The sequence below is a fragment of the Moschus berezovskii genome, chromosome 3 (genome assembly GCF_049115385.1).
Source record: "Moschus berezovskii isolate FMDL1 chromosome 3, NW_MosBer_1.0, whole genome shotgun sequence".
Taxonomy (NCBI): domain Eukaryota; kingdom Metazoa; phylum Chordata; class Mammalia; order Artiodactyla; family Moschidae; genus Moschus; species Moschus berezovskii.
This window is the reverse complement of record NC_142462.1, coordinates 10,964,187-10,989,524: the sequence shown is the minus strand read 5'-3', so window position 1 is coordinate 10,989,524 and position 25,338 is coordinate 10,964,187. Positions and strand designations below refer to the sequence as shown.

General features: G+C 45.9%; 1 protein-coding gene across 10 annotated transcripts in view; it reads right to left on the bottom strand.

The window, feature by feature from the left end:
- The window catches only part of GRB10 (growth factor receptor bound protein 10), a 233,143-nt gene that overhangs the window by 98,189 nt on the left and 109,616 nt on the right, over window positions 1-25,338 (bottom strand). For 9 of the 10 annotated variants that reach the window (XM_055420352.2, XM_055420356.2, XM_055420354.2 and 6 more), the window contains one exon: window positions 23,110-23,200. The exons of the other annotated variant lie outside the window; for it this stretch is intronic. In XM_055420352.2, the coding sequence (XP_055276327.2) occupies window positions 23,110-23,200 (91 nt within the window). The remainder of the gene's footprint in view (window positions 1-23,109; window positions 23,201-25,338) is intronic. 10 annotated transcript variants of the gene reach the window in all.

Genomic DNA, 25,338 nt, shown 5'->3' with positions numbered 1-25,338 from the left:
TCCTCAGGGAGGGGTGACCTCAGTCCCAACAGAGCATCTTACAAGAGGGCTTAGGGACACGGGGGCAGCTGACGTGGCAAGGAGGGCAGTCTGCATCCTTGGGTGGAAACAGCCTTGGTAGAGTTAATGAACTACCTAAACCAGAGAAGGATCCCAGGCCAGCTGCTCTCCCAGGACGGCTGTGCTCACTACTTGGCAGAGAGGATTTTACAACGAAATCCCAGTTATGTAAGACAAGACAGTGAAGAGGAGGGCACTCAGCTTCACGAAGAGGCCAATTTCTCGGGGATGGGGAAAGTCCTTTCAGGAGAACGTACTAAGCGATTCCAAGAAAGGGCACATCTCCCAGAACTGCAATGCCCAGGAGAGAGGAGCTGTCCTCCCAGGAAGTGATGGAAACGGGGCTTAAGTGGAAGGATAGGACATTCAGGATGGGGCAGGTGGGGCTGCGGAGATCCTCCCCTCTGGATTCTGTCTGATGAGCACACCCCCAGGGAGGCTCGCTTGTGAGAACAAGTTCCTGGGACTCGCCTCGATTCATTCTGAATCCAAATCTCTGGAGTGGGATCAGAAAGTTCCTAAGTGAGGGCATATGAGTCTTGTGGTAAGAAAAACAACAGCACATGTATAAGTGGCACCTTCTGAATAATGTCCCAGGAGAAGGAAAACTCATGATGGTCTGTTTTGGAATTTGGGCTCGATGGATATGAATTCTGGAGAAGCAATCCCAGAGAGAGGTTGTGTGTACTGGACCCATGAGAGAGGGTTTTGATTTTTACTTTCTGCACACATACCATTGCACTTATTAATGATGACACATAAGAGCTAGCGTGCTTTGACTACCTACAAAGCCCCAGGTTTTATGCCAGGCACAGCTCATAGCTCAAGCAATTTCCAATCTTTCTAGCAAAACAGCCAAATAGGCGTATTGAAGATTTCAGAAGCAGCAGCTGAGGTGTAGGGTCACTCAGCTCCCAAGGTGGAGTTAGTGTATGTTGCTCAGTTGCGTCTGACTCTTTTGTGACTCCTGGCAGGCTCCTCTGTCTGTTCATAGCTTTAATCAGGAAGAATACTAGAGTAGGCTGCCTGTCCCTTCTCCAGGGGATCTTCCTGACTCAGGGATCGAACCCAGGTCTCCCGCATTGCAGGCTAGTTACTGTCTGAGCCACCAGGGATGGACAAGGAGGTTAAACCCGGGTTCAAGGGTGGACAGACCACTTTCCTGGTACACTGTAATTTTAACTGTCTTCAGCTGTTTTCCCATTAAACTTTAGTTTTAGCTATATTTCCTGTTTTATTTCCTAGTGACCTCATCCTTTGTCACTACCCTTGAGTTTCCAGAGGCTGGACTCGCATGTTTTTTCTCCGTGGGCTCCCTACCTAACTTCATAGCTGGCACACAGGAGGTGGTCAGCAAATGACAGCTGAGTATGTGGACAGTGGAGTTACTGAGTCTCCGTAAATCATGCTATAGAACTTTACAGGTCAGACAGGCAGAATTCCCAAACTCTCTGGGGTTTGCTGAGTCCCCAGTCCCTTCATTCCTTGGAAAAAGGCCTACTAGACAGGTCACACACAGGCCACCAGGTGAATAAAAGGCAGAGGCTCCAATTCCATTAGGGATGCTTCCTGCAGGAAGCAACACCAGTCAGGCCAGGCCTCAACTGTCCGTGTGAGCCTCCCTGACCACATCAGGCCTGCCTGGCCTTCCACAAAGTCGCAGGAACCATAGAAGGATCCGACTCTGTCTCAGTTCAGGACGTGCAGCCGCTGCCATGTGCCCCTGGTGGGCACCTCCCTCTTGGTGGGCACGTTCTTCCTGGCACAGATGCCCTGCCCTGGGCAGAAGGCTCGCTTCCCATCACTGCCTCTTTGCTCCAGCACCATGTAAGCGAAGTATGGGTCCTTCTGGGCACCAGGAGCCTCACGATGTACAATCAATCTCTCCTTAAACCACTGCCTGTAGTCCCAAGCTGTGCCCGCAGATCACGCTCAAACACAAGCAGCTGGCATTTGGTGGGATGCTGGGTGCTGCCTTGGGCAGGATTCCACTTACAGATGGAAAGTGGAAAAAAGGGAAGGCTTTATATGTCCTGAACTCACCGCTCCTAGCTCCAAGTTCCCACGTGGCAGAACCTAATTCAGCGTTTTCAGTTCAGTTCAGTCACTCAGGTGTGTCCAACTCCTTGCGACCCTATGGACTGCAGCATGCCAGGCCTCCCTGTCCATCACCAACTCCTAGAGTTTATTCAAACTCATGTCCATTGAGTCAGTGATGCCAACCAAAGACCTCATCCTCTATTGTCCCCTTCTCCTCCCGCCTTCAATCTTTCCCAGCATCAGGGTCTTTTCAAATGAGTTAGTTCTTCACATCAGGTGGCCAAAATACTGAAGTTTCCACTTCAGCATCAGTCTTTCCAATGAATATTCGGGACTGATTTCCTTTAGGATGGACTGGCTGGATCTCTGTGCAGTCCAAGCGACTCTCAAGAGTCTTCTCCAACACCACAGTTCAAAAGCATCAATTCTTCAGCGATCAGCTTTCTTTATAGTCCAACTCTCACATCCATACATGACCACGGGAAAAACCATAGCCTTGACTAGACGGACCTTTGTTGGCAAAGTAATGTCTCTGCTTTTTAATATACTATCTAGGTTGGTCATAACTTTCCTTCCAAGGAGTAAGCGTCTTTTAATTTCATGGCTGCAGTCACCATCAGCAGTGATTTTGGAGCCCCAAAATATAAATTCAGTGTTTTATTTAATAACTATTCTCTGTCTCTGGGCTTCCCTGATAGTTCAGTTGGTAAAGAATCTGCCTGCGATGCAAGGGACCCCAGTTCAACTCCTGGGTTGGGAAGAGCCACTGGAGAAGGGATAGGCTACCCACTCCAGTATTCTTGGGTTTCTCTTGTGGCTCAGCTGGTAAAGAATCCACCTGCAATGCAGGAGACCTGGGTTCGATCCCGGGGTTGGGAAGATCCCCTCAAGAAGAGAAAGGCTACCCACTCCAGTATTCCGGCCTGGAGAATTCCATGGACTGTCCCGTCCATGGGGTCATAAAGAGTCGGACACAATTGAGCGACTTTCACTTTCACTTCACTTTCTCCATCTCTACTGTCTGAGCCACCAGGGAAGCTCAAAGCTATGGTTTTCCCAGTGGTCATGTATGGATGTGAGAGCTGGACCATAAAGAAGGCTGAGCGCCAAAGAATTGATGCTTTTGAACTGTGGTGTTGGAGAAGACTCTTGAGAGTCTCCTGGACTGCAAGGAGATCAAACTAGTCAATCCTAAAGGAAATCAACTCTGAATATTCCTTGGAAGGACTGATCTGAAGCTCCAATAACTTTGGACATCTGATGTGAAGAGCCGACTCATTGGAAAAGACCCTGATTCTAGGAAAGATTGAGGGCAGAATGAGAAGGGGGCAACAGAGGATAAGATAACTGGATGGCATCACTGACTCAATGGACATGAGTTTGAGCAAACTCTGGAAGATTGTGAAGGACAGGGAAGCCTGGCATGTTGCAGTCCATGGCATTGCAGGGAGTCGGACACAACTGAGAGACTTAACAACAACAAATTCTCTGTCTGCTATGACCAACACACCGCACAGAGGTCAGCAGAGTGATTTTCAGAAAGAATGGGGGGAGTCACTGCAGGAGACGTACTGTGGCATCTCAGGTCACCCCTGTACAATACCCCTGAGCTATCTCACCCATATCAGTGTTAGACAGCCAAGGCCCAGGGAGGTTAACACACACACACAACCTCACACAGCTATTAGCCGAGTCTTGACTTTTACTTCAGTTTGGCTAAGGAACCAACAGTCTCTTCAGTTCAGTCGCTCAGTAGTGTCCGACTCTCCGCGACCCCATGAATCACAGCACGCCAGGCCTCCCTGTCCATCACCAACTCCCGCAGTTCACTCAAACTCATGTCCACAGAGTCGGTGATGCCATCCAGCCATCTCATTCTCTGTCGTCCCCTTCTCCTCCCGCCCCCAATCCGTCCCAGCATCAGAGTCTTTTCCAGTGAGTCAACTCGTCGCATGAGGTGGCCAAAGTATTGGAGTTTCAGCTTCAGCATCAGTTCTTCCAACGAACACCCAGGACTGATCTCCTTTAGAATGGACTGGTTGGATCTCCTTGCAGTACAAGGGACTCTCCCCAAAGATTAAAAACAAAAACAAAAGTTCCCCAATCTCAAGGAACCAAGAAAGAAAGAAAGACACACAGGTATTTGGCATGCCATAAAACAAAGTGTGATAAGTTTGGGAAGTAAAAAGCCACAGGAGAAAACCCAAGAGGAAGCAGCTTATTTAAGAGGCAGGTGTCCTGGACGGTGGTCCCGGCGCCTGAGTCAGGACTGCAGGAAGAAGTAGGGCGTCAGCGTGGAGGAGAACCGCCAGTGTTCCCAGTGGGGTGGGGTGAGGGCGCGCAGGCGAAGGGAGAGGCCAGGACGGCATGTCTGTGCGGCTGGCACCCAGGGCACGTGTGTGCAGGCGCCGTGTGGGCAGAAGGGAGAGCAGGCCTCACCGGGCAGGCCCTGAACGCTGCAGCAGCAGCAGCTGGCCATTCATTCTGTAGCCACACCAGGGTCCAAAAGGGCCAGAGAGAAGCCCAGCAGCCACACAGCAGAGCCAGACGGACGATCAGGGAGAAAATGCGCAGATAACAGCCTCTCACACAAAGGCTCCTGACGCTTCGTCAGTGGCACGAGAGGGAGGGGCCGTGCTAACTGGGCTTTGTTGCTGCACACCTGGGATCAACACAACTCCCCGTGTGGAAGATCCACGTGGGAATGCAGGATCTTTCTGCGACGCACAGGTGCCTTCAGAAATCCTTTAAACCAATATCTACAAAGTCCAACTATGGACAAGGCACTTCAGCAGAACCTTTGAAATCAGTAAGACATGATTCCTACCCTTAAGACATGCATCATCTCAGGAGAAAGGGGAAAACTATGATAAACGAACTAACACTTAGAAGGTGGCTTTTCTGTACAGGTGTGTATTATCTGTCCCCTCCGTTATCTCAAAATGTAAAGGGGGAGAGACTTGTTGTTGGCTCCAGTTTCACTGGCATGTGACTTCTCTGTCATTTGTGAATGCGTGCTGACCTTGGTTTCCCCTTGGTGCCTTTGATGGCTAGATGACAAAATGGAACACGCACAGGACTGCAAGTTACCATCATCATCATCACTATTATTAATTTTCACAATAATTATGCAAGATGGGTGCATGCAAATGAATAATCTATTCTGAAGGTGCTTACTAACTTGCCCACTGTCACAGGCCAAGATCAACCGAGAGGCAGGGTAACTGCCTCACGCCTGGCCGTGCCCAGCATCTGGGGACATCAGAGTGGTTCCTGAAGGGGAACGCCCGAAACAAGATGACCTTTATGGATCTGTGTTACCAGCTCTAGTAACCGACAGTCTTTTCTAAGTTTGGTCTTTCCTACTCAGCAGACTCCTCCGTGAAACACCGGGGCTTCTGAAATGGCCCCACTCCACATCTTTCCTCTACACTTACACCGACCCAGAAGAAAGCACCCCACCAAATATAACTGTGCACGTTAAAACTGCACCCTCATAATAAGACTTCTGGTCTAAAGAAAGCCCAGAGGAGTTACCAAAGCAGAAAAGAGCTGGAGCAGGGTGACAGGACCATCGGAAGCCAGAGTCCAGAAGGCGTCCCTGATTCAGGGAGACGAAGGCTGGATTTCAGAGTCTCCTTCCGAGTCAGCAAACTGATTCTGTTTTTGAGGTTCAAGACTCCAGGGATCATGGGTGATGTTTTGATTACATCTCGGGAGGCTTGGCCGTGTGCACACATGGCCCCATCCCCAAAGAGAACGCAGCCACAGTGCATGTGCAGGTGGATTTCAAACCTCGCTGCTCCTCGGGGCATTTCCGCTCAGTTGTCATCTTCCAAGTGGAGCAGGACATGGCTGGACCACTCAGCTTCAGGGCTGAGCAAGTATTCTTGCTCAGTCACAACTGTTTAAAACGAGAAAAGGCCAAACTTCCAAAACGCACAATTTTCTGAAATCTCACATCTCAAAAATATTGTCAAGAAAAAGCTAATCATAGAATTCCCATAGTATTAAGAAATTCCACTCCAAAGTATGTACCCAGAGGAACTGAGAGCAGAGACTGAAACAGCTATCTGCACACCCATGTTCCTCACAGCATATTCACAGCAGCCAAAAGGCGGAGGCCAACCAGGGGGAGGCTGACAGATGGAATGGTAAACACAGATCGTCTACATCGACAACAAAACATGATTCAGCGAGAAGAGGGAAGTTCTCATACATGCCACAACCAAGATGAACCCTGGAAACATCATACCAAGTAATGCAAGCCAGACACAAAAGGACACGTGAGTCCACTCACATGAAGTGCCTAGAAAAGGCAAACACGGGGTAACACAGAAGTTACCAGGAGCTGAGGGGATTCTCACTTAACGGGCACAGAGTTTCTATTCGGGATGATATAGGACTTTTCAAATAGACAGTGGTGAAAACTGCACAGCACTATGAATGCAATGAATGCCACTAAAACATACACTTATAAATGGTTAAGACGGTAAGTGTTATGTCGTGGATAGTTTACCCTAATAAAAACATATTTTTAAAATACTGTCCAGACAGTAATTCCAGCTATTGCAAAACCACCCACTGTCCAAGGAAGAGCATCCCTTCTGTAGCCTGCTGCTGGGAAACGGCCGCAGCATGTTTAGCAACCCTCACACAAAAATAAGCTGCTTATGTTAGGAATGAGCTAAGAGAAACCAGGGCGTAAATCCTCTTTACCAGAGGGAAGGAACAGGTCAAGGAAAGTCACAGCAAATCTTTTACTCTAAACATCAAGTCCCTTGCAAGGGACCAGATCAAACACATCACAGACACCTGAGGCTCAGAGTCACAGCATCTGGATGCTTGAGGATTAAGGAAGCAGCAGAGAACAGCACTATGTCTCTGTCAAGTGCTGTCCTATGCCCCGAGGCGTCTTGTTAGGAAGAATTTGCAGAGCAGAGGTACTAAGGGAAGGAGGGAAGGCTAAGGGATGCAGGAGGGGGTTCCCCACAGGGAAGGCTGCAGAACCACCCCATCTAGGAGGGCCCCCACTTCTGTGCTGCACTGCGTGATGGCTGCAAACCCAAGCCCTCCCCCCTACACACACACACACACACACACACACACACACACACACACACAGAGCACATGGACACAGACATACAGGGCTGCTGGGGCGCTAGACAAATGCTGAGCATGTGGCACTTGGATGCACTTGAGAGAGAGAAAAAGAAAGAAAGTGTTAGTCGCTAAGTCATGTCCAACTCTTTGAGACCCCATGGACTGTAGCCTGCCAGGCTCCTCTGTCCATGGGATTCTCCAGGCAAGAACAGTGGAGTGGGTTGCCATTTACTTCTCCAGGGGATCTTCCCAACCCAGGGATTGAACCTGGGTCTCCTGCACTGCAGGCAGATTCTTTGCCTTCTAAGGCACCAGGAAGCCCTGCCCTACTCCACATCACAGACCTGGAGAACAGGTCCCTCCAGCCCTGCCAAGCCAGCCTCCAGGCTTCCACGTGAAATGAGAGTCCAGCATCAGATACGCAGCATGATGGCCTTTTCTGCAAACTGCTCTTGCTTTGTGGCACTTTCTCTCTCTGACCGTCTCTCTCACACACAGGACTTCCCTTTCTTTCTCGTTTTTGCAGTAGCCATGGGGCCACTGAGGAAGCGAATGGCAAACCACTGCAGTATTCTCACTGTGAGGGCTCTGTGACAAGTGCGGAGGGCAAGGTGAGACGCTGAGAGGCGAGCCCCAGGTTGGAAGGTGTCCAATATGCCTCTAGGGCAGCGTGGAGGGCAATCACTTACAGCTCCAGGGAGAGTGAAGCGGCTAGGCCAAAGCAGAAACGACGCTCAGCTGTGGATGTGTCTGGTGGTGAAAGTAAAGTCCAGTGCTGTGAAGAACAGTACTGCACAGGAACCTGGAATGTTACATCCGTGAATCAAGGAAAATTGGACGTAATCAAGCAGGAGATGGCAATGAGTGAACACTGACATGAACTAAAATGGAAGGGAATGGGCGATTCAATTCGGATGACCGTCATATCTTCTTCTGTGGGCAAGAATCACTTAGAAGAAATGGAGCATCCCTCATAGTCGACAAAAGAGTCCAAACGCAATACCTGGGTGCAATCTCAAAATCAACAGAATGAGTTCAGTTCATTTCCAAAGCAAACCATTCAACACAGTAATTCAAGTCTATGCCCCAACCATAAGGACAAAGAAGCTGAAGACCTATAAGACCTTCTAGAGCTAACACCAAAAAAAGATGCTCTTTTCATCATAGGACATCTTAGTTCTCAGAAAACTAAGATCATGGCATCCGGCCCCATCAATTCATGGCAAATAGATGGGGAAACAGGGGAAACAGTGGCAGACTTTATTTTTTGGGGCTCCAAAATCACTGCAGATGCTGACTGCAGCCATGAAATTAAAAGATGTTTACTCCCTGGAAGGAAAGTTATGGCCAACCTAGACCGCAATATTAAAAAAGAGACATTATTTTGCCAACAAAGGTCCGTCTAGTCAAGGCTATAGTTTTTCCAGTGGTCACATATGGATGTGAGTGTTGGACTATAAAGAAAGCTCAGCGCTGAAGAATTGATGCTTTTGAACTGTGGTGTTGGAGAAGACTCTTGAGAGTCCCTTGGACTGCAGTGAGATCCAACCAGTCCACCTGAAAGAAGATCAGTCCTGAGTGTTCATTGGAAGGACTGATGTTGAAGCTGAAAATCCAATACTTTGGCCACCTGATGTGAAAAACTGACTCATTTGAAAAGACCCTGATGCTGGGAAAGATTGAAGGCAGGAGAAGCGGATGACAGAGCATGAGATGGTTGGATGGCATCAGTGACTCAATGGACATGAGTTTGGGTGGACTCCAGGAGTTGGTGATGGACAGGGAAGCCTGGAGTGCTGCAGTCCATGGGGTTGCAAAGAGTCAGACATGACTGAGCAACTGAACTGACTGAACTTCATCACAGGGGCCTGGCATGGAAAAGGAGGAAGTTAAGAGATACCTAGAGAACAGGCACGTTTGGCTGAGGAGTACAGAGAGAAGCAGGGCAACGGCGAACAGAGTTCTGCCAAGAGAATGAACTGGTCATAGCAAACACCCTCTTCCAACAACGCAAGAGAAGACTCTACACATGGACATCACCAGATGGTCAATCGTGAAATCAGACTGATTATATCCTTTGTAGCCGAAGAAGGAGAAGCTCTATACAGTCAGCAAAAACATGACCGAGAGCTGACTGTGGCTCAGATCATCAGTTCCTCATTGCAAAACTCAGGCTTAAACTGAAGAAAGTAGGGAAAACCACCAGGCCATTCAGGTATGACTTAAATCAAATCCCTTATGATTATAGATTTCCCTTAAGAAGTAGATTTAAGGGATAAATCTGGTAGACAGAGTACCTGAAGAACTATGGACAGAGGTTTGTAACACTGTATAGAAGGGGGTGACCAAAACCAGTCCAAAGAAAAAGAAATGCAAGAAGGCAAGTGGTTGTCTGAGAAAGTTTTATAAATGGCCGAGAAAAGAACAGGCAAGGGAGAAACGGAAAAACACAGCTAACTGAATGCAGAGTTCCAAAGAATAGCAAAGAGAGATAAAAAAGCCTTCTTCAGTGAACAATGCAAAGAAACAAGAGGAAAACAATACAGTGGGAAAGACTAGAGATCTCTTCAAGAAACCTGGAGATATCAAGGGAAAAATCTCATGCCAGGGTTGGCACAATAAAGGACAGAAATGGTATGGACCTACCAGAAGCAGAAGAGATGAAGAAGAGCTGGAAAGAATATACAGAAGAACTGTACAAAAGAAGTATTAATAACTCAGATAACCAAGACGGTGTAATCACTCACCTAGAGCCAGACATCCTGGAGTGTGAAGCGGGCCTTAAGAAGCATTACTGTGATGAAGCTAGTGGAAGTGATGGAATTCCAGCTGAGCTATTTCAAATCTTAAAAGATGATGCTGTTAAAGTGCTGCACTCAATATGCCAGCAAATTTGGAAAACTCAGCAGTGGCCACAGGACTGAAAAAGGTCAGTTTTCATTCAAATCCCAAAGAACAGCAATGCCAGAGAATGTTTCAACTAATGTACAATTGTACTCGTTTCACATGCAAGCAAGGTTATGCTCAAAATCCTTCAAACTAGTCTTCAACAGTAAGTGAACTGAGAAATTCCAGATGTACAAGCTGGATTTAGAAAAGGCAGAGAAACCAGAGATCAAACTGCCAACAATCATTGGATTATGGAGAAAGCAAGGGAGTTCCAGGAAAACATCTACTTCTTCATTGACTGTGAGAAATTCTTAAAGAGACGGAAATACCAGAGTTCTTTACCTGCCTCCTGAGAAGCCTGTGTGCAGGTCAAGAAGCAACATAGAACCAGACATGGAACAACTAACTGGTTCAACATTGGGAAATGAGTACAACAACTCTGTATATTGTCACCCTGCTTATTTAATTTTTACACAGCATACATCACGCACTATGCTGGGCTGGATGAATCACAAGCTGGAATCAAGTTTGCCAGGAGAAATATCAGCACCCTCTGATATGAAGATGATACCACTTTAACGGCAGAAAGTGACGAGGGATTAAAGAGCCCTTTGATGAGGGTAAAAGAGGAAAGTGAAAAAGCTTGCTTGAAACTAAACATTACAAAAACTAAGATCATGGCCTCTTGGTCCCATCCCTTCCTGGCAAACAGAAGGGAAAAAAGTGGAAGCAGTGACAGATTTTATTTTCTTGGGCTCAAAAAACACTGTGGATTGTAACTGCAGCCATGAAATTAAAAGATGCTTGCTCTTTGATAGAAAGCTATGACAAATCTAGACAGCATAATAAAAAGCAGAGACATAACTTTGCTGACAAAGGTCTGTATACTCAAACCTATGGCTTTTCCAGTAGTCGTGCACAGAAGTGAGGGTTGGACCATAAAGAAGACTGAGCACCAAAGACTTGATGCTTTCAAATTGCGGTGCTGGAAAAGATTCTTAAGAGTCCCTCGGACAGCAAGGAGGTCAAATCAGTCAGTCCTAAAGGAAATCAACCCTGAATATTCACTGGAAGGACTGATGCTGAAGTTCTACTACTTTGGCCACCTGATGCAGAGTCTACTCATTGGAAAAGACCTTGATTTGGGGAAAGATTGAGAGCAGGAGGAGAAGAGGGCAGCAGAGGATGAGATGGCCGGATGGCATCACTGACTCAATGCACATGAGTTTGAGCGAACCCCAGGAGATAGTGAAGGACAGCAAAGTCTGGCGTGCTGCAGTCCATGAGGTCACAAAGAGCTGAACACAACTTAGCAACTAAACAACAGCAAAGTCTTATTTAGAAACTTCCTTCTCAGCCTGACGGTATAAAGATGCTCACTTCTCATTAGTTCTTCCTATTAGAAAAGATGCAAAAGTATTGTTTTTACTTTTAAAGAGTCACTGACCTGAAACTGATGATTGTGGATCATGGACGGCAGGGACCCAGGATCCCCCAACTCCTGTCCTTGCTCAACTCTGGAGGAGTCTCAGGCCCCCCATCCTCAGGATCTGCCACGATTCCTCTGTGGGGTTCTGCTTCTGGAACTGTGTGGGTCTCTTTGCTGCTGCTGTTGCTGAGTCACTTCAGTCGTGTCCGACTCTGTGTGACCCCATAGACGGAAGCCCACCAGGCTCCCCCGTCCCTGGGATTCTCCAGGCAAGAACACTGGAGTGGGTTGCCATTTCCTTCTCCAATGTGTGAAAGTGGAAAGTGAAAAGTGAAAGTGAAGTCGCTCAGTCGTGTCCGACCCTTAGCGACCCCACGGACTGCAGCCTACCAGGCTCCTCCATCCATGGGATTTTCTAGGCAAGAGTACTGGAGTGGCTTGCCATTGCCTTCTCCGGTGGGTCTCTTTAGGGGATGTCTATTTCTGCACCCTTGACACAACAACATGATTTGCTAACGGCAATGCCTCATAAGCAGCCTTGCTACCTGGTGGTGCGAATCACCCGTTTCTGTCTCCATGTGCTTTGCTCATCTTCTAATCTGTCTCTGCTGTTACTGGCTTTCACTCGTCCATATTAGAGGAAAGAACCATCTGTCAAGTCACACCAAAACGATTCAAAACTTGGTTTCAGCTGCATTAAATTTAAACTTGGGAAGATGTAACACTCTTATGATTTGTCTTATGATTTACGAATATATGATTACTCTCTACTTACACAGGTCCTTTTTTAATGTCCTTTAGCAAATGGCAACCCACTCCAGTGTTCTTGCCTGGAGAATCCCAGGGACAGGGGAGCCTGGTGGGCTTCCGTCTATGGGGTCACACAGAGTCGGACATGACTGAAGTGACTTAGCAGCAGCAGCAGCAGCAGCAATGTCAAGTAATCTAGTTGAATTTATTTCTAGATAACTTAAATTTTCATAATTATGTAAAGTGGGATTTCTATTTGCATTGTTGGTGGTTTAGTCGTTCAGTCGTGTCCAACTCTTGTGACCTCATGGACCATAGCCCGCCAGGCTCCTCTCTCCACGGGATTTAACCAGGCGAGAATATTGGAGTGGGTTGCCATTTCCTTCACCAAGGGATCTTCCCCACCCAGGGATCAAATCCGGGTCTCCTATACTGGCAGATTCTTTAACAACTGAGCCACCAGGGAAGCTGTTGCACAAGGTATTATTAAATTTTATCTGTTGATCCCACTTATCTACCAGCTTGAAGAACTCTTTTGGTTTAAATGGGTGTTCTACATGGGTAATAGTATCATTTGCAGAAAGGCACTGATTTCCTTTCTTCCTTTCAGTGTTTGCATTTCTCGTTTTGTTTATGACACTGGCAAAGACCTCTTGTGACAGCAGTCCTTCCTGTGTCATTCCTGATTTTCAGGGACATACTCTATTTCTCCATCATGGATGCTGGTTGTATACATCTTCAGCAGACTTTAAACAGCTTGCAGAGGTTTTTGAATTTCCTGAGTGGTACACTGGTTAAGACTCTGCTCTTCCAGTGCAGGGGGCCCAGGTTTGCTCCCTTGTCAGGGAAGTAGATTCTACATGCTACAACTGAAAGATCCCACATGCCTCAACTAAGACCCAGGAAAGCCAAATAAATCAGTCCAGTTTAGTTGCTCAGTCGCGTCTGACTCTTTGGGACCCCATGGACTGCAGCATGCCAGGCTTCCCTGTCTACCACCAACTGTTGGAGCTTGCTCAAACTCATGTCCATCAAATTGGTGATGCCATCCAACCATCTCCTCCTCTGTTGTCCCCTTCTCCTCCTGCTTTCAATCTTTCCCAGCATCAGGGTCTTTTCCAACGAGTCAGTTCTTTGTATCAGGTGGCCAAAGTACTGGAGTTTCAGCTTCAGCATCAGTCCTTCCAATGAATATTCAGGACAGATTTCCTTTAGGATTGATTGGTTTCCCAGGTCAAATAAATGAATAGATATTAAAAAAAAAACAACAGGTCACAGAGGTTGCTTTTCGTACAGACAGCCCCTGACTTAATGTACTTCAACGTAGCGGTTTTCGACTTCTCCGTGGTGAGAGTGATGAGCGCTCAGTGGAACCTGCACTGAGTCCCGAGCTCTGACCTGTCCCAGGCTAGTGACATGCCGTCTAGCCCTCTCTTGTGATGCAGGGCAGGGGGCCTCAGCGCCCAGGCAGCCCCTACAGTTACAAGGGAAACCACTGATACACTTAAAACCGCCTGGACTGAGAACCATTCTGCCACTCACTTCTAAGCACTCGATAAATTAGGTGAGACAGTTAACACTTCATTATGAAATTGGTTTGTGTTAGACTTTGTCCAACTGTAATGTCACTCTTCTGAAAACCTTTAACGTGGACGAGGCTAAGCTCTGGTGAGTTAGGTACATTAAAGGCATTTCTGACAATGACGTTGTCAACTTGCAATCAGTTTACAGGGATATGTAAGTGGAGGAAGATCTGCCCTGGTTTATTATAACAACAGCAAGTGTGTGGTGGTTATTGTCTGTTTCTCATTATATGAGTGGTGAACTTTGTTAACCTTTTTGTTTCCAGTGAGATGATCATTTTCTTTTCCTTTAATCTTTTTGAATGTTAAATGTGTTCAGTCTAATGATGGAAAGCATCCTTACATTATTATGATAAACCCAACCTGGTCATAACATTTATTTCTGTTTTATTTAAGATAAACTGCTAAACTCAATTCATCAATGGTATGCAGACTTTCTGGTTGTTAGTTAACATGCGAAATAGGTCTGTACTTGAATTTCTTGGACTATCTCTTGCAAAATTACAGAACATTATAAAATGGGCAGAAAAGCACGTGGCCTCTCTCTTCAGCCACTGGCACAAATAGAGACAGGATATTTTCTTTGAAGGCTTCGTTACACTCATCTGCAGAACTCCCTGAGCGTTTCTGAGGAGGTGGCAGTTCTAACAGACTCCCCCTGTCAGGGTTCTCTCTTTAATAAATTTTGTGTTTCTCCAAGAGTCAACTATGTTTCTTCTTTTTCAGCTCTCTTCACTATTTCCAGGATTCTCCACCTAAAACGTCTGAGTGCTGTCTACACAAAGCTGTATTTCCCATCAGGCCAATAATGTTTAATTCACATGGCACAGTTGGTGGGAATGCAAACTAGTACAGCCACTATGGAGAACAGTGTGGAGATTCCTTAAAAAACTGGAAATAGAACTGCCATATGATCCAGCAATCGCACTCCTGGGCGTACACACCGAGGAAACCAGAACTGAAGAGACACATGTACTCCAATGTTCATTGCAGCACTGTTTACAATAGCCAGGACATGGAAGCAACCTAGATGTCCATGTGCAGACGAATGGATAAGAAAGCTTTGGTACATATACACAATGAGTATTATTCAGCCATTAAAAAGAATACATTTGCATCAGTTCTAATGAGGTGGATGAAACTGGAGCCTATTATACATAGTGAAGTAAGCCACAAAGAAAAACACCAATACAGTATACTAACACATATATATGGAATTTAGAAAGATGGTGACGATAACCCTGTATACGAGACAGCAAAAGAGACACAGATGTATAGAACAGTCTTTTGGACTCTGTGGGAGAGGCGAGGGTGGGATGATTTGGGAGAATGGCATTGAAACATGTATATTATCATATGTGAAACTAATCACCAGTCCAGGTTCGACGCATGATACAGGATGCTCGGGGCTGGTGCACTGGGATGGACCAGAGGGATGGGAGGGAGGTGGGAGAGGAGTTCAAGATGGGGAACACATGTACACTCGGGGCAGATTCATGTCAATGTATGGCAAAACCAACCAATATAATATTGTAAAGTAATTAGCTTCCAATAAAAAAAAAGGAAAAAAATAAAATAAAAATTAAAAAAATAATAATAATTCACATGGCACAGAAGAATGCTCGGTTTTCAAAGGGAATCTCTAAGCTATTTCTTCTTTCATATGCAACCAGTTTTGTTGTCTTTTTAAAGACTTTTCTCTAGAGAAGTTTCAGGTTTACATCAAAATTGAGAGGGAGGTACATGGATTTCCCACTTATCTCTGATCCCCATACATGCACAGCCACCCCTCCAGGATCCCCATCTCTCACCAGAATGGTACCTTTTTCACCAAGGATAAACCAACACTGACACCTCATAGGCACGCAAGTCTAGAGCTGACCTTCGGGTCACTCTTGGTGAATTTTGGTGCACTCTATGGTTCTGCATTAATGTGTCCATTGTGACGTGCTGTGCTTAGTCACTCAGTCGTGTCTGAGTCTTTGCAACTCCATGGACTGCAGCCCACCAGGCTCCTCTGTCCATGGACTTCTCCAGGCAAGAACACTGGAATGGGTTGCCATGCCCTCCTCCAGGGGATCTTCACAAGCCAGTGATTGAACCCAGGTCTCCCGCATTGCAGGCAGATTCTTTACTGTCTGAGCCACCAGGGAAGCCCAAGAATACTGGGGTGGGTAGCCTATCTCTTCTTCAGGGATCTTCCTGCCCTAGGAATTGAACCGGGGTCTCCTGCACTGCATACAGATTCTTTATCAGCTAAGCTACCAGGGAAGTGATGATGTCCAGAGTTACACCACACAGACTATTTTCACTGCCCTAAAAATCCTCTCTGTTCTGCCTATTCTTCTTTCCCCACAGCTGCCTTTGGCTACCACTGATTTTTTTTTTCTTTTAAACCATCTCCATAGTTTTACCTTTTCCAAAATATCATATAGTTGGATTTGCACTGCATGTAGCCTTTTTCAGACTGGTTCTTTTACTTAGTAATATGCAGTTAAGATTTTCTGAGTCTTTTCATGGCTTCATAGGTCACTTCTCTTCAGTCCTAAATAATATTTGCATTGTCTGGGTGTACCATGTTTTATTTTTCCATTTACCTACTGAAGGACATCTTGGTTGCTTCCAAGTTCTGGCAATTATGAATAAAGCTGCTATAAATATCTGTGTGCAAATTCTCATGTGGATAAAAATTTTCAGCTCCCTTGAGCAAATACCAGGGAACACGACTGGCTGTCTCATATGGTAGGAGGATGGTTCGTTTGTAAGAAACTTTCAAACCATCCTCCAGAGTGGCTGTGCCATTCTTCATCCCCACCAGCAATGAAGAGTGTTCCTATTGCTCTATATCCTCTCCAGCATTTGGTGTTGCAATTTTGTTTGTATATCTTTGCAATATATTAATTATCTATTTCCTGCATAATTTCACATTTACTGGCATAAAGTCATGCATGGTTTTCTTATTTTATTTTGTTAATCTCTGACCTGCTCTTCATATGATTCTCCTATATGTCCTTCTTCCCCCGGAGCATTTGTGATTTTGGTAGATTTTAGGAAACACTGGCTTTGGTTCTGTTCCTGTCTACTGATATTCTCTTCATCATTTTGGTAATTCCTGATCTTAATTTTTGTAGTGACTTCCTTCTACATTCCTTAGAGTTATTCAGCTTTCATTCTTCTAATTTCAATTTTTTCCTCCTTTCAAAGATGAGAAATTTAGATTTAAACACCATTTTGGCAGCACTATATAACTTTTCAGTCTATAACTGACGTCCTTTTCATTCAGTTCTAAGCAACTGGTATTTTCAGTGATTTGCCCTTCATCCACATGTTGCAAAGCTATGTGTACACAAATATGCTTACACATCTTGTTTCAAACGTTTTCTCTTGACTTCAGGGTTAATCATGCTGGGTCAAAGACCACGGCAGGCACGAAATGGATTGCTTAAAATCTAGTTCAACTTCCCATATATGGTCAACGTTTTACAGTTACACAGATTTTAGAGAAGAATCAGTCTGTCTCTTAGGTGCAGGGTTCTGCGTATTTGTACTAATTCGAACCTGTCAACACCGTTAGAGGTATCCTAGGAATTACACCTCATCTTTCATACCTTGTTTGACATCCTTTTTACTTCATATCTTGTTTTTATTCATTTTTTGCTTGATGTTGCTTGTTTTATTTAAATAAAATATAGATTCCCTTATATTTTTTTCCTGCTAGGTCAGAAACTAGATTATACACATATTCTTAATCAATACTTCAGTTGCATCTAATATTGAGAAACCTAGATAACATATTAAAAAGCAGACATCACTTTGTCAACCAAGGTCCATATAGTTAAAGCTATGGTTTTCCCAGCAGTCATGTACGGATGTGCGAGTTGGACCATAAAGGAGGCTGAGTGCTGAAGAGTTGATGCTTTCAAATTGTGGTGCTAGAGAAGACTGATGAGACAGCAAGGAGGTTAAGGCAGTCAATCCTAAAGGAAATCAACCCTGAACATTCATTGGAGGGACCGATAATGAAGCTGAAGCTCCAATACTTTAGCCACCTGATGTGAAGAGCCGATCACTGGAAAAGACCCTGATGTTGGGAAAGACTGAGAGCCGGAGAAGAGGGCAACAGGGGATGAAACGGTTCGATGGCAACACCAACTCAATGGACATAAGTTTGGGCAAATTCAAGGAGATAGTGAAGGACAGAGGAGCCTGGTCTGCTGCATTCCATGGGGTCACAAAGAGTCAGACATGACTTAGTGACTGAACGACAACACCACTATTTTGAAACACATAACTATTTTTTTTCTCATGTAGTCTCAATTACTTTACAATCCTCTTATCCTAACTAAAGTCTTCTTGTGATTTGACCACACATTTAAACACACAATCCCGCTGGCTAAATACCCGAAGTTTTAGTTTTTCCTTCTTGGAACAATCCACATGGAACCCAACCTGAGACACAGAACCCCTGTCTCAGCCCGCTGCTGTCCTCACGCTCCGGGCCCTCCTCACCTTCTTCTCCTGGAAGTACAACTTCTATTCACTCTTTTAGTGAGGACTGCCACTAGCAAACTGCCTCAGTCTTCATCAAGCGTTGTCTTGCTTTCACAAGACGGTGGTACAAAATTTCAGACGGGGCGATCGCTTTCCCTCCATGGCTTGAGAAACTCCAGCACTGTTCTCTGGCTTCTACTGAGCCCGCGTCAGCCATCCGTCCCTCGGCCGTTCCCAGGCTTGGAAATCTGTTGCTTCCCTTCATGTTTTCTCTTTGTCTTCCATTTTCTGGAAGAACGCAAACCGCTCTTGAACGTGGATGCACCTCCATTTCTCCTCTTAGTCTTCTGAGTGCAGCTGGGGTTCTGCCCTCTCAGTTCTGGCCCACTCTGCTCCAGCATCCCTTCAAATCCCACCCCACCTTCCACTCTCCTGTCCCCACGGGCGCCAGAGACTGTGTCCAGTGCTGGAGGGAGGTGACTCAAGCTCGCCCATTCTCTTCAGACCAAATCCAGCATTCCGGAAACGGCAATGGCTATTCATCTCATTTCCCAAACTTCTCAGGGGCTCCCTCTCTCACTCCCATCTTCTTGTTTCATTCCTTCCCACCACATTTCAGAGCTCCTTGTCCTCCTTGGTGGATGTTATTCTTGCATTCATCTCCAGGGCATCACAGACACGCTTATCTGTGTGTGTGAAGTGGCAGTCTCACCGTCCCAGCAGCTGCAGTGCCTGCTAGTAGACTGCTGCCCATGCTGGGAATGCTGCCTTGCAGGGGCATCTAGGCTGCACCGGGCTTGTGTGTTCCCTGCCCATCCTCCCATGTGCTTAGGGCTTGGGGTACTCAGGGGTGCTCCTTAGGGGAGTCTGAGGTGCTGTGGGTCTCTGCCAGGACCATTTTCCAGGGTCTTTCAGGAGCAGGTTGGGGGATACCCTGCCCTAGCTCCCAGAAAGTTGTAAGAGTTTGGTCCCTGCTATTCCCTGGGGCCTGAACTGCACACCATCAGTGGTGCCTTTGGAGCCTGCAGCCCGCTGGGCATGGTGTCAGCGTCACTCACTGCTCTGCAGAAGCTCCATCTCATGTGAGCCAGGCGGAATCCCTTTGGCTTTCCTGTTTTGTGGGCTGTGTCTGCAGACTGAATGAGGACGGGAGGGAAAGGTGGTCAGTGTCACGACGGGCCTGACCTCTCTGGGAAGCTGAGTTTACCATGGAGTCACGTCTGCTCACTTCCCCATGCCTGGCTGCAGTTACTGAGTCAGGGCAGATCCCAGCTCACTCACTCACTCACTGTTAGCAGTGAAATGGAATAAATTAAATCTTACCTAAGTTTCAAAGCCAACATGATCAAATTGGTACTCCTACCCTTGCGTCACCAAGTGCAATGGTTTTCTGAAAGCGGACCCTATAATTATGCTGGACATAGGAATCCTGACTGCATTTACAAATCTTCTAATACTTGAGAAAACATCCTTTTGACTTCACGGTCACCTCCCAGACTTTATTATTGCTAAATTTCATTCCCTTTCTCCTTAGGTAATTAAGAAAACCTAAGTATTGTAACCCCTACCAGCTCTAAACCCTACAATTTCTGTAACTTAAACTCTCCAACAGGGACTTCCCTGGTGGTCCAGTGGTTAAGGATCTCCCTGGCAATGCAGGGGACACACTATATCGTGGTTCAATTCCTGGTCCTGGAAGGTACCACCTGCTGTGGGGCAACTGAGCTTGTGCGCCTTAGCTGCTGAATCCCACAGTCCAGGGCCCATGAGCCACAACTACAGACGCCTGCACGGCTAGAGCCCGTGAGCTGCAACAAGAGCAGCCACCCCAACAAGAAGCCCACACACTGGGACTAGAGAGCAGACCCGCTCACCGCAACCAGAGAAATGCACGTGCAGCAATGCAGACCCAGCGCAGCCACAAAACAGCACTCCAGTCGTCCAAAGTGCCAGCCTGTGTGCTTTTCCTGTCCCATCTCATGATCAGACCAATTCTCTTCCTAAATCCTGGACTACATTAAAGCTCCAGCTCACAAGACCTACTTCACGAAGTCCTTGTATCTCTTTCAGTTCAGTCAGTTCAGTCGCTCAGTCGTGTGCGACTCTCTGCGACCCCATGAATCACAGCACGCCAGGCCTCCCTGTCCATCACCAACTCCCAGAGTTCACTCCAACTCATGTCCATCGAGTTGGTGATGCCATCCAGCCATCTCACTCTCTGTCGTCCCCTTCTCCTCCTGCCCCCAATCCCTCCCAGCATCAGAGTCTTTTCCAGTGAGTCAACTCTTCGCATGAGGCGGCCAAAGTATTGGAGTTTCAGCTTTAGCATCAGTCCTTCCAATGAACACCCAGGACTGATCTCCTTTAGAATGGACTGGTTGGATCTCCTTGCAGTCCAAGGGACTCTCAAGAGTCTTCTCCAGCACCTCAGTTCAAAAGCATCAATTCTTCGGCAATCAGCCTTCTTCACAGTCCAACTCTCACATCCATACATGACCACGGGAAAAACCATAGCCTTGACTAGACGGACCTTGGTTGGCAATATAATGTCTCTGCTTTTTAATATGCTATCTAGGTTGGTCATAACTTTCCTTCCAAGGAGTAAGCGTCTTTTCATTTCATGGTTGCAATCACCACCTGCAGTGATTTTGGAGCCCAAAAAAATAAAGTCTGACACTCTTTCCACTGTTTCCCCATCTATTTCCCAAGAAGTGATGGGACCAGATGCCATGATCTTCGTTTTCTGAATGTTGAGCTTCAAGCCAACCTTTTCACTCTCCTCTTTCACTTTCATCAAGAGGCTTTTGAGTTCCTCTTCACTTTCTGCCATAAGGGTGGTGTCATCTGCATATCTGAGGTTATTGATATTTCTCCCAGCATTCTTGATTCCAGCTTGTGCTTCTTCCAGCCCAGCATTTCTCATGATGTACTCTGCATATAAGTTAAATAAGCAGGGTGACAACATACAACCTTGATGTACTCCTTTTGCTATCTGGAACCAGTCTGTTGTTCCATGTCTAGTTCTGACTGTTGCTTCCTGACCTGCATACAGGTTTCTCAAGAGGCAGGTCAGGTGGTCTGGAATTCCCATCTCTTTCAGAGATGGGCTCAATAAAGGACAGAAATGGTATGTATCTCTTTACCAGAGATAAATACCAGATGGAATACCAGACCACCTGACCTGCCTCTTGAGAAACCTGTATACAGGTCAGGAAGCAACAGTTAGAACTGGACATGGAACAACAGACTGGTTCCAAATAGGAAAACGAGTACTTCAAGGCTATATATTGTCACCCGGCTTTTTTAACTTATATGCAGAGTACATCACGAGAAATGTTGGGCTGTAAGAAGCACAAGCTAGAATCAAGATTGCCGGGAGAAATATCAATAACCTCAAATACGCAGATGACACCACCCTTATGGCAGAAACTGAAGAGGAACTCAAAAGCCTCTTGAAGAAAGTGAAAGAGGAGAGTGAAAACGTTGGCTTAAAGCTCAACATTCAGAAAACAAAGATCATGGCATCTGGTCCCATCACTTCATAGGAAATAAGATGGGGAAACAGTGTCAGACTTTATTTTTTGGGGCTCCAAAATCACTGTGGATGCTGATTGCAGTCATGAAATTAAAAGATGCTTACTCCTTGGAAGGAAAGTTATGACCAACCTAGATAGCATATTAAAAAGCAAGACGTTATTTTGCCAACCAAGGTCCGTATAGTTAAGGCTATGGTTTTTCCAGTGGTCATGTATGGATTTGAGAGTTGGACTGTGAAGAAAGTTGATCACTGAAGAACTGATGCTTTTGAACTGTGGTGTTGGAGAAGACTCTTGAGAGTCCCTTAGACTGCAAGGAGATCCAAACAGGCCATTCTAAAGGAGATGAATCCTGGGTGTTCATTGGAAGGACTGATGCTAAAACTGAAACATCAATACTTTGACCACCTCATGGGAAGAGTTGACTCACTGGAAAAGACTCTGATGCTGGGAAGGATTGGGGGCAGGAAGAGAAGGGGACAACAGAGGATGAGATGGCTGGATGGCATCACTGCCTCGATGGACATGAGTTTGAGTGAACTCCGGGAGTTGATGGTGGACAGGGTGGCCTGGCATGCTGTGATTCATGGGGTCGCAAAGATTCGGACACGACTAAGCCACTGAACTGAACTGAACTGTATCTCTTTAAGACATTCCCTCCTTCTCCATGGTGAGCCCATCAGAAATTAACCAGAAGGAATAAAAGGCATCTCTACCTGATTAGGTAAACAGCCGCCAAGTACATACAAGCAAGACTATCAGATTGGCCAAAAAATTCATTCAGTCTTAACTAAAGGACACATTTTTCATTTTCACTGAGAACCGTATTGAACAATGAATTCAATAACCAAATGAATTTTTTGGCCATCACAATGGTTTTACCGCCAATAAAAATGCCAAAAACTAAGAGGATCACCCCATGGAGTAGCCCTTATTATGCCTTTAAGTTTATCCTTAAGTTGAATCCTGGGAAAACTCACATGAAATCGATTTTGAAGTTTCAATCACTGAAGTCAGCTCATTGAAAGAAACTCTATGAAGATATAACCAAGTATCTCTCTTTTACAGAATGTGTTTTCCTTAAAGTGGTAAAGTCGAGCTGAGGCCAGCATCTTCTTACGTCAGTGCCAGGAAAGGATTTTTAAGACTATGATGCCGAGCACTGCTGCACAACATAATAGGAGCCACACACAGCCTGAGTCAGGGGGGCGCTCGGTTCCATCCTTACCTTGGTGACCCGCCAGCCGGTCGGGCGGCGTTGGGAAGCCGGGTCCCGCCAGACCCCCAGGGCGGTGAGGAGGTGTCTGCTCCGCCTGATCCTGCAGAGATGGGTATGGAAAGGCTCTGGTCAGAAGCAGCACTCCCACCACCCTTACTTCACACCCATCACACCCACCGCCCCCAGCACTGCTTTTCTTTCCCAGTTCTTCCTTCCTTCCAATTTCTACTTCTTTTCACTTTAAATGACAATTGTTTAAAACACACTGTAAAAGAAAAATTAACCACAAAAACGGACAGCCTGCTTGGCAAGGGAGTTGGAAGAAAAGTTACTCTTGTTTTCTGGCTTAAATTGCTTTCCCTGAATAGCAATTCAAAAAGAATTATTGTCAACTGCAGGATTTAAGCCATGAATATAGAGAATTAGCATTCCGTGGAGCACAGGATTTTCTGTAACAATTACCGGTGATCAAGCCCTGGGCGGTCTGTCACCTGGGTTGCAAACACCCAGTGACTGTTTCATAATCGGACCCTCCACAAAGCATCAGGAGCACAGAGGCATTTTTTATTTTTCTACTATTATAGGTTTTTCAGACTAAAACTTTTTCTTACACCAGCTTTAATAAGTTATATTTTTATAGGAGTTTGCCTATTTTCATCTAATATTTCAAATTTATTGTCATAACATCCTCTGATTTTATTATCTGAAGTGATGTCACTATAATTTTGCTGTTATTAGTTGTTGATGGGAATTTTCTTGATTCATTTCATTGATTAGTGAGATAAACACTTTATTGATATTTCCAGAGGAAAACTTTTAGCTTTTTTGACCCTTTCTATTGTCTTTGGTTTGTATTCAGTAGATTTTCAGTGCTGTGTTCGTTTTGGGTTCATGGACAAGGGACACAGTTACACAGATCTTCATTCTGTTTCAGATTCTTTTCCCTTACAGGTTATTACAGAATAATGAGTAGAGTTCCCTGAGCCACACAGTAGGTACTGGTTGGTCGCTTATTTTATACATAATAGTGTAAATATTCAGTGGCACTTTTTAAACCTCAGGTAAGGATAAAAATTCTCAGTAAAAGTTAAAAACAGCAACTTAAAACCAACTCAGAAAACTTCTTCATGGGATTATAATCAATCCAATGAAAGACATAATAAGATGTGGAAAATGGGCCTGTAAACTCTTTACATGCCGAAAGGAAAATATTAGCAGTGATTAACCTGGGGTGAAGAGATAGCAAATTTCTCTGGCAGATTAAAGAAACCTTGGGAATTATTATAATGCACGTTTTACCTCTGTAATTAGGCTTTAGAACTGTGTCGGAAAATATAAGATCTTCATGGAAAAATCTATTAATGAGAATTAACATGAACACAAGTAGGCACCTTCAGCAACCTCACCCTTCCTGGTACTGCAAAGCTCTGCTCGGGAAAGTCCCCCTGATCCAGGAGCGTCAGCTCCTGCGGAGCTTACTCTTCCAGCTGGACACAGAAGGCACAGCCACCCAGTACCACCCCATGACTAGAGGCAGCTCTGGGATGGAGCCCAGGCAGCCAGGCTTCAGAGCACGCATGCCTTCCCTCCCATGCTGCCCAAGAAACTCCAAAAAAGCACATTATTCTGACAGATGCTTCAGGGCCTGAATGCCCCCTAGTCAGTGGCTTCTGCACCCAGAGCCTTTGTCTCCCTGAGTGAGAGGGGATGGTGGTAACTCCACTCTCTGTCCACAGGGTGGGTCTGGTCCACACTCTGCTGGGGGCCACCATGGGGAGCACTGCACAGAGTCCAGGAGGGACAGAAGATGCTTGCTCCCCGGGAAGGCACAGTCACCTTCACACCTCCCTCCAGAAGACCTCTGAGGAAGAGTGACTTTCACTTGCTTCTCTGTCTTTCTGTTCTCTCCCTTCGAAAGGAAAAGCTAGCTCTCTTTCGGTTTTTAAAATCACAGATGTAATGCTTGCCTGTTAGAAAAATCTAGATGCTAAGGGACTTCCCAGGTGGTGCCAGTGGTAAAGAATCCACCTGCCAGTGAAGGAGATGTAAGAGACACAGGTTCAATCCCTGGGTTGGGAAGACCCCCTGGAGGAGGAAATGGCAGTATTCTTGCCTGGAGAATCCAATGGACAGAGGAGCCTGGTGGGCTTCAGTCCATGGGGTCGCATTCGGACTGGACTGAGTGACTGAGCACACACAGATGCTGAAGAAAAGGACAAAGATAAAAAGTAAAATGAG